This window comes from Bactrocera tryoni, chromosome 4, assembly GCF_016617805.1.
Source record: "Bactrocera tryoni isolate S06 chromosome 4, CSIRO_BtryS06_freeze2, whole genome shotgun sequence".
NCBI lineage: Eukaryota > Metazoa > Arthropoda > Insecta > Diptera > Tephritidae > Bactrocera > Bactrocera tryoni.
This window is the reverse complement of record NC_052502.1, coordinates 76,710,874-76,720,591: the sequence shown is the minus strand read 5'-3', so window position 1 is coordinate 76,720,591 and position 9,718 is coordinate 76,710,874. Positions and strand designations below refer to the sequence as shown.

Genomic DNA, 9,718 nt, shown 5'->3' with positions numbered 1-9,718 from the left:
GCCGTATCTTTTACATTATTTTTATGTAAGAATTATTTTCTCTGTATTGATTTTGAACTAAAAGACTCAATTGTGTATTAGTTAAGTGCGATTTGCATTTATTTTAATAAATATTAAATACTGAAAAATTAAACTGTATTTTTAATCAAACGTAAAACACGTCAAAAAGTAATAAGACCTTTATTATGAGTAATTATGAACTCTTAACCATTTATTTTGTTCACCACAACATGCCACTAAATCAAACTTATCTAACAGACATTATTTTAGGAACAAATTCCAACCTCAAACAGCTCCTGTCTTGTCTAATCTCTCACGTAAAGAATTAACCCAAAAATACATCAACTGTGACACCATAAATCACAGATCTCGCTGAAAAAAAATTCAAAGAATAAAACTCCAAGGTCACGAATTCCAACAAGAGCCTTTTCCTTTCAAAGCTCGCGTGCGGGATCGTAATTGCTAAAGGCCAGTTAACGGAACCAAAATATGATCTTCCTCTGATAGCTTCATAATTTTAACTCAGCAAAGACTGAAATGACCCCAAAACTTTTGTGCAGACATAAATCACAGCAGTCTGCTCATAATGATTTAGTATAGTAATATTCTATACATAGCCATTTTCTATATATATTTAATTGTTATTAGATTTTAATTGTTTGTCATTTTTTGGTTTGCGATAAGGAAACAAACAAATTACTCAAGTAAATAATAGATTCTGATGCTGTAAACAATTTTTTTAGTGGCTATAAATAATTGCAACAATTATAAAAAAATTATGCGTAGAATAGATTATTTGGGCAAAAATAGGAATTTCACTTAGCAGATCAATACCAAGAAAAAAAATTTATATATAAAAATAAACAAAAATGTATAAAAATAAAAGTCTTAAAAACTATAAAATATAATAACTTTTTGACAGAAAAGTAATTTTTTGGCGTACTTACCGGTTAAGTAAAAACCGCTCACTAAAAAGGTGTTTCCAAAATATATTTTACGTTCATAGATTAATTAGAGTTTTTCATAGTTAAAATGTTTAGGCAAACGTTAATAAGAATTTTTTAAATTATATTTTTACGAAAAACATTTTCCTTAATTTACACTTTTTGCACAAACTTTGAACACAAAACATGTGGCGCTATAATTTTTTGCACTTAGATATATTAACGGCATTTACTGCTCTTTTAGATTAAATTTTTAATTATAACATTATTTTTTTCATTTAACACATATTTTCTTATATATGTATATAATTTACTGCACTTAAAATGATTAATGGCATTTACTGCTCTTTTCTATTATTATTTTTTTATTAAAACACGACTTTCTTTTTTAAATAACACACACTTTATATTTATTTTAACAACTTTTTTGCATTCATTTTAACTTTTTTACTTAAATTACATTTTTAAACACAGCCAACTTATATTTTTAACGGAACACATTTTGATAAATTTTTATTATTATGATTTAACTTTAATGGCATTTCCTGCTCTTTTATTAAACACACTATTTTTTTAATTAACACAAAATTTCTTTTATTTATTTTATCAATTTACACTTTTTTGCACATTTTTTACGAACAACACTACCACTATATATTTTCGACGAAACAGGCCCATATTTATTTTTTATTACTACATTTTCACTTTAATGGCATTCACTGCTCTTTTCTTATATATTTTCGCTTTTACAAAAAAGCAAACCAAACAAAAAAAACACCATTATCACATATTTTGCACATTTTTTATTTTATATTTATTTATTTTTTTAATGGCATTTACTGCTCTTTTTAATTTTCATTGAAAGCTTTACTTTCACTATTCACTCATTTTTTTATTTATTTTTTTTTTCTTTCTTGCTTATTTTACACTTGTTCTAAACACATTTTTACAAAAAACGCACTTTTTTAATATTTTCATTTTAATGACATTCACTGCTCTTTTTAATTATTTTTATTAGCACACTATATTTTTTAATTTACACATTTTTTATTTATTACTTTATAAAACATTAATTAATTTTCTCATATTACCACTAGCGCTCTTTTATATATTTGACCTTACACTTATTTCTCTTTTTAATCAACACTACATTATATATTTTTTACGAAACACTCTTATACTTCTTAGTTATATTTTGGCATATCAGGAAAATTCAAAAGTCCGAAATGTGTGCGAACATTGCTGCATATTTCTCTCTTTTAATGTGCTTTTGCACATTTTACGTCTTTTTAATACATAATTTTTACAAATTCACATTTAATGCACTTTTTTGTTAACTTTTCCGACAGTAAACAACTTTAATATCGCCCTTATATCCAAACTGTGCATGTTTATGCATGCTGTGATAAACTCACAGTTACATATCACTGGGATTTCATTTGGCAAATATAACCACGTTTCCGCATGTTTTGCAAATATTCCGACAAATACAGTTGCACACAAGCACAGTGAACATATTTTAAACAAAAAAGTCCAGCTGCATTTAAGTAAACATTTATATTTTACTAATTTGTTAATGCAGCAAAGTGCATGTGGTTTCCAACGAGTAACGGAAGAACTGAAAAGGAGAGAAACAAGATGGTGAGTGTGACTGGGTTGCAATATGTGGCGATTGGCAGCATTTTTTGCCATTTCAAATTTTCAGAACAGTGCTGCCAAACATTCGTGCGGATATTTAATAAAATGCTCGTTGCAAGTAAAAATTATGTACACATACATACATACATACAAACATGGATACACATACGAGTATACGAATATGCAGACAAATGACAATAGTCCTGTATTTCAAAATTAAAGTAGAAATAAGAAATTAAATACCGAAAATTTTAACTAAATAAATTTATCGATATTTTTCTTATTTCGTAACTATTATAGAAAATTTCATGCAAGTTTACTAAATTTATTATAGAACAATTTTTTATCAATTTTACAAAAATTAAAGCATACGAAGAAGAAAAAGAAGGAACAGTACGAAAATATTACATTTAATTTAAAAAGATAAATTCTTAACAGTTGCTAAGTTATTTTGCGAAGATATATTTAAATAGATTTTAATATTTGCCATTTATTATTAAATTATTTTTGAACAAAAGTTTAGGATTTTTTTCGCTACTATTATATATGCATACATACACATGTTCGTATGTAAGTGTTTAATATATTTTGATCAAAAACCCGTATAAAAATACCCTTAATGTTAAAAACATGCTCAGAATTATTTATTATTATTTTTCGATTAAATTCTAGACTTGGTTTTCTTTTCTGACCTCGATAAACAAGATAGTTCAAAGCATTTAAAGCCTTTTGTTAAATCGAAATTATCTGGTATTCGTTTTCGCTTAATATTAAAATTATATTAATTATTACCAAAATGTTTACCAAATTGCTTATATATTCTTTAATTACTAATTCGATATCCAAAACCAATTACACTTGTCTTAGCAGACAAATAAAAACAACTTTGCAACCCTTTCGACGCCATCACTGTGTACCGCGGCCGCTCGTGTTAAAACAATGCATTCTTATTTGCCTTTTAGTAAGTGCATTTCTGCATATGTAACACACACTTCATAAAATATAAACACTACTGAACACATTTAGTAAAAATTTGTAGTGAAATGTTTAATTAAACTTAATAAAAACTCACTTTTAACCAAACGTAGTCAAGACGCTGCTGCAATCACGCGATGTCAAACGATTAACTGTTACATAGCGAATGTGCAATAAATAAGCAATAACGAATTGACAGACAGTGTTGCCAATAAATATCGTTTTATGTAGTGTCTTTCTTCCGCTGGCATTTCAAATAATAGTGGAAGTAGCGATAAATGACTTTTGCTCTTCCGTTCAACACATGTACACACATGTATGGACATGCACACAAACAAGTGTGACAACAGCGGTTTGTTTACATTTATGCACTGGCGTAATAGAGATGACATAAGTTACAATTCACAGCTTTCTATTTACCTATGTATGTATATTTTTATCGTTCAAATACGTAAATAGCAAGTATGATTTGTTATTTTTGTTGAAATTATATTTTACATATGTATGTACATAAATGCTTAAAGGTATTGTGTGTTAGAAGTGTGTTCAGTTAAAGCGCTGTTGCATTCAATTACGACACGTGTGTGTGATAATTTATGAGTTTCTTCAATTGAAATGTGCAAAAAAGAAAATTTAAGTGAAATCCTACAATTGCCCAGCTGTTGTGCGATAAAAATAACTCGCACAATACGTATGTAGTAATCAAAATGGAAACAATTAATTATCTAATATTGGAGAAAGAGCCACAAATGCATTGTCAGGGGCATGTCTGCCGTCAAGTGAAACTGGATTGCGGCGGAAACTGTTACGAAGCTTGACAAGATCAATGAAAAACTTAGAACTAGATCTGCGTAAAAGAAGGGGAAACGAAATTATTAAATAGTTTGATAGTGACATGTAAGATGACCAGTTGATGGCAGCTAATTGAGGTTAAGTTGATTTGCCTTGAGATTTTTCTTTATAATTGTACATAAATAGCTTCATTGTGGCACATTTAGTATATGAAAATAGTGCTTAGTGCTACTGTACGGCGCTTTAAGCATCCCAATAACTTTTCCGCGCCGCTATCACATCAGTACGATTTATTGCCTTACATATTTACATATATGCTTATCAATAATTGATCCTTATTTTTCAGTCTGCCACAACTTCGCAGCGATAAGTCAAGGTCAAACGCCGGATGCTTTGGAATTATGATGCAGTAATAATGCAACAACCACATTAAAAAATATATATATGCTGCAAATTAGCATCTAAGGCAGCGCTGAACAGCAAACCAAATTTCATTTTACATCGATTGACTATTATTAAATGCATATTTTTGCTTATTTCAGGACATTAACTGGCTATATATATGTACATAAGTAAATTATATTCTAAAAAAAGAGACTTGTGATAGGCTTCGAAAATGATTAAGATTCTCCGTTCATAAATTTAAATTATAAATAAAATGGACCATCAGTCTACGCTTAAGAATGTCTAGATTAAGAATACCTTAATCTGTCTACGCCAGTAACGCTGATAACACATATTGATGTACATATATGGTATATAGTAATGCAGTAATATTTGCGCTCCAAAAACTTGTAAGGAGCTTTTAGACAAGTGGGCGTTGTCGCAAAGGCGAAATTTTGGGGGTTTTTGAGCGCCACATATTGTTTATATATTGATAATCAATGCTCAAAGGAGTTGGAGGTGTTGCTGTGGAAGATCTGTAAGCTGATAACAAATGAAAAAATTTAAAATTTGAAGACACTTAACATTTATATAATGAAATCAAAACAAGATGCTATGTCCATATGTATGATTATAGTTGTGTATTTTCAACTACGAACTAAAGTACTTTAGTGATAAACTTATCAAAACAGCGCAGATTATCAAATAATTGGAAAATACTCGCAACTGATTATAATATATGTATGTATGCATGATTATATAGTTGTACTAGCACATAACATATTTTCTAGCTTGACGTTTGTAAACAATACTAAGCATGTCAACAAGGTATCGCGTGCTGCAATACATACATACATACACACGTATATACATACATACATATATGTAATTAGTATTTAAAGTAGTATGAGTTATCTTAATGGAAAATTATTAACAAATTAATTGTTATGACTGCATATTCATATGTACATACATATGTTAGGAGGAGTATATTTTGTAATATTTCTTATATTGGCAGCCACATTGCATTAACAGTTAATATATTATAATACGTCATTCAAAATTTGAAGCTGCCCAAAAACACCAAGTAAAAAATCGGTACAGTAAAGTAAGTAAAAATAAAAAATAAAATAAAAATAAGAATAAAAAAATAAAAAATAAGAATAAAAAAAATAAAAATTAAAAAAAAAAATAAAAAAAAATAAAAATAAAATAAAAAGAAATAAAAAAAATAAATAAATAAAAAAAGTAAAAATTAAATTAAAAAGATAAAATAAAATGATAAAATACAAAAACAAAGAAAAATAAATAAGTATAAATAAAAAATAAATAAAGAAAAAATAAATAAAAATAAAAAAAGTAAAAAAGTTTAAATATAAAAAAATAAAAATAAGAGGATAAATAATAAAAAAGTAAATAAAAATAAGAGGATAAATAATAAAAAAAGGAAATAAAAATAAATAAATAAAATATATTACAAATTAGTATTAATAACAAAAACCACAATGCAATAAATTCTAAAAAACTTAATACAACAATAACAAAGAAATCAATCCAATAAAAAATAATAAATATAGTAACTATAAAGCATACTTAAAAAATTTTCAGAACATTATCAGCTGAACGTGTATGCTTGTATGCATTTGCGTTCGAATGCATGGCATTAAGCATTAAAAAATGGAACTTCAAAAAAACGATTAAGTATTTTTAACTTATAATGAAGCAAGAGCGCAAATTGAATATCAAAAGCCGTCAAAACATAAAAGTGAGATTAGAAATTCCGCGCTGACGAGTATGAGAATGTAGTAGCACGCTTTTTACGAGTAAATGCTTTATCTGAAATTTTTATTTTTTTCAATATTTTTATAATATTTTTTATTGTTGTTTTATTTGACCATTGCTCGCCTCCATGGGACAGCACTGCCTGTGCGGTAATCGGTTTATTGCCGCCCGCCAACCGATCGTACATCCGATCGGCGCTCGCTGAGCGTCTTCGCGTTACCTTCGCGCACCTATAAAAATTGCTCCGCGTTGTGCTCAACAACTCAAAAGTGCCTTAGAACTTGTAAAGTGCGGATCGTAAGCGATCGTACGTGAAAATATAGAATAATAACACTTTAATTTTATAAAAACTGAAAGGACTTTCCTTAAGTAAAAAAATTAATATTAGAAAAAATTGTTTTTGTGCTACGTAATTAGTGATTATCCTTAAAAATGCGTCTCTTGTTGGATAAGGTAAAGACGAAAAGGATTTGTGCAATTATTTAACAAAAATTGTAAAACAAAAAGTGTTTTTCTAATTTTTTGTAATAATTTTTAGAAAGTGAAATAATTTAATAAAAAATATATACATATATACATAAATATGTTTTTAAAAGATTTAAATAAAATTAATTCGTAATGCAAAAATTAATTAATTTTTTAATAACAAAATATTTTTGCCATTTTTTGAATAATTTTTGGAAATAACATATTTAAAAAATTTGTTTTCAATAAAATTAATTAAAAAATAAAACCGGCCCTAAAAATCAATAATAAAAAAAAATTTAGTGAAATTTTTGTTTTTAAATTTACTAAAAAAATTGTTTGTCAAATATGTACATGTGTACATACATATGTACATATTTTCAATCGCTTTCGAAAAATATTTCTTTATTTGAAAAAAATTGTTATAATTGAATTATTTGTAGCAAATTGAGCTCATCGATCCTTCGGAGCTCTTGCGCCCCGAACCAGCTTTTGCTGACAAATGTCCATCGAAATTCCGTGATTACAGCATCAATGAAGAAGATCCTTTGAAGGAGCGTGTACGCAGAACATATCGTGAAATGCATCTTAATCAAACAGTGGACTTTGTCAAAAGTAAGCGGACGATAACGATTAAACTACTTTTTTTTTTATAAAAAAATTCAAAATTTTTTAAATTTGCAAAAAACATGAAATTTTTTTCAGAATTAAAAAAAAAAAACAAAACCAATGTTAAAAAAAAACAATAAAAAAAGAAATGTTCAAATTTTTTTGATAATTTCAAATTTACAAAAAACAATCAAAATTTTTTCAGAATAAAAAAAAGCAAAACCAATGTTAAAAAAAATATAAAAGGAAATTTTTTGATAATTTCAAAATAAATGATTTTGAATAAAATTTCAAAAATTTCCAAATAAATGTTGAAATTTTAATTAAGCAGCTGAATTGTTTAAGCATTACCTTGAGCTCCCACATTTGCACTTATTCAGTCACCCACTCACGCTCTCACTATTTCTCTCTCACGCTCTTACTCTGCAGGTCGGCATGAGCGCTGGCTGAAATTCAACACCTTCCAGGCGACCGTGCGCGAAGCACTCGAGAAGCTCAACGATCTGGTTGACGAATCTGACCCCGACATTGATCTGCCGAACATCGTACACGCCTTCCAGGCGGCCGAGCGCGCACGCGAGGAATACCCCGAGCTCGACTGGCTACATCTGACCGCGCTCATACACGATCTCGGCAAAGTGATGGCCTTCTACGATGAGCCACAATGGGCTGTAGTGGGTGACACCTTCCCAGTGGGCTGTGAATGGGGCGAACACATTGTCTACCGCGCCGATAGCTTCGTAGGTAATGTCGACGGCGAGAATCCCAAATACAACACGAAATATGGCATTTATGAGCCAAACTGTGGTGTTGACAACTTGTTATTGTCCTGGGGACACGACGAATACATGTACCGTGTGTTGAAACACAACAAAACTAAATTGCCACATGTGGCATGCAACATTATACGCTTCCACTCGTTCTATCCATGGCACAATGGTGGCGACTACAAGCATTTGGAGGCACCAGGCGATGAGGAGACCAAGAAATGGGTGCTGATATTCAAGTGAGTGCACGAGAGAACTACAAAAAAGTTCAAAATAAAAAATATAGTTGAAATAATTCTACTGACATTACCTCTCTCTGCCTATCTTCGCTTTTTTGATTTCTACAGCCGCTACGACCTGTACACCAAGAGCGAGAAGGTGCCCGACATTGACGCTCTATGGCCTTACTACCAATCGTTGATTGACAAATACCTGCCCGGTGTCTTGGAGTTCTAAGTCAGCGACTTGAGCTACTCGAATGCAAATGGCGTTAAACTCCTAAGTGACAATAACCGCAAATTGAGCTGGAGCTCTAACTACATATTGTACTCACATGCATATATGTACATACATATTTAACATACTACTTAATTAGACTATTTTATAATTTTGCAATAATTAGTTTTTAAGATTTTAGACGGCAACGGTACATACATATTCGTATCCAGAGCTGTTAATGGACTTATATATACATTTTTTATACAACAGAATGTTTTTTATCACAAACAAGAATATAAAAAAATATATAAAATAAATGAGCATTTACAATTTTTGGCTTTTTTAATTGATCAACAATATTAAAAAAATTTTGCGGACGAGTTTTTAACATTTTCAATTATTGTTTCAATAATATGGAAGAAAGTCAAAAAAAAATTTATAAATAAACAAAATTAAATATAAATGAAAAAAAACAAAAAAATATTAAAACAAAAAACAAAAAATTAAAATAAAAAAAACAAAAAATAATTTAAAAAAATAAAAATAAGTAAAAAAAAAAACAGAAATTTAAAAAAATAAAAAATAAAAATTAAAAAAATTAAAATTAAAAAAAAAATATATAAAAAATATAAAAAATATAAAAAAATTCAAAAAAAAAAATAAAAAATATAAAAAATAATAAAAATATAAAAAATAGAAAATAAAAAAATATAAAAAAGTAATAAAAAATGAATTATTAAAAAAAAAACAAAAATAGAAAAATTAATTTAAAAATGTTGAAATTAAGAATTAAAACAAAATTACTTTAAAAAAAATTAATAAAAACATTAAAAATTAAAAAAAAAATAAAATTTTCAAAATGGTAAATAGAATTTATGAAAAAGAGAAGAGAAAATAATAAAAAAAAACAAATTATTTCAGCAA

General features: G+C 28.0%; 1 protein-coding gene across 1 annotated transcript; it reads left to right on the top strand.

Annotated features, from left to right (window-relative positions):
• The first annotated feature begins 6,771 nt into the window (after nucleotides 1-6,771).
• On the top strand, nucleotides 6,772-8,982 carry LOC120775536 (inositol oxygenase). The gene is made up of 4 exons (XM_040105758.1): nucleotides 6,772-6,968; nucleotides 7,424-7,595; nucleotides 8,019-8,595; nucleotides 8,704-8,982. Exons 1-4 carry the CDS (start codon nucleotides 6,948-6,950, stop codon nucleotides 8,810-8,812), a joined length of 879 nt encoding a protein of 292 aa, XP_039961692.1. The 5' UTR covers nucleotides 6,772-6,947; the 3' UTR covers nucleotides 8,813-8,982.
• Nucleotides 8,983-9,718: the final 736 nt, after the last annotated feature.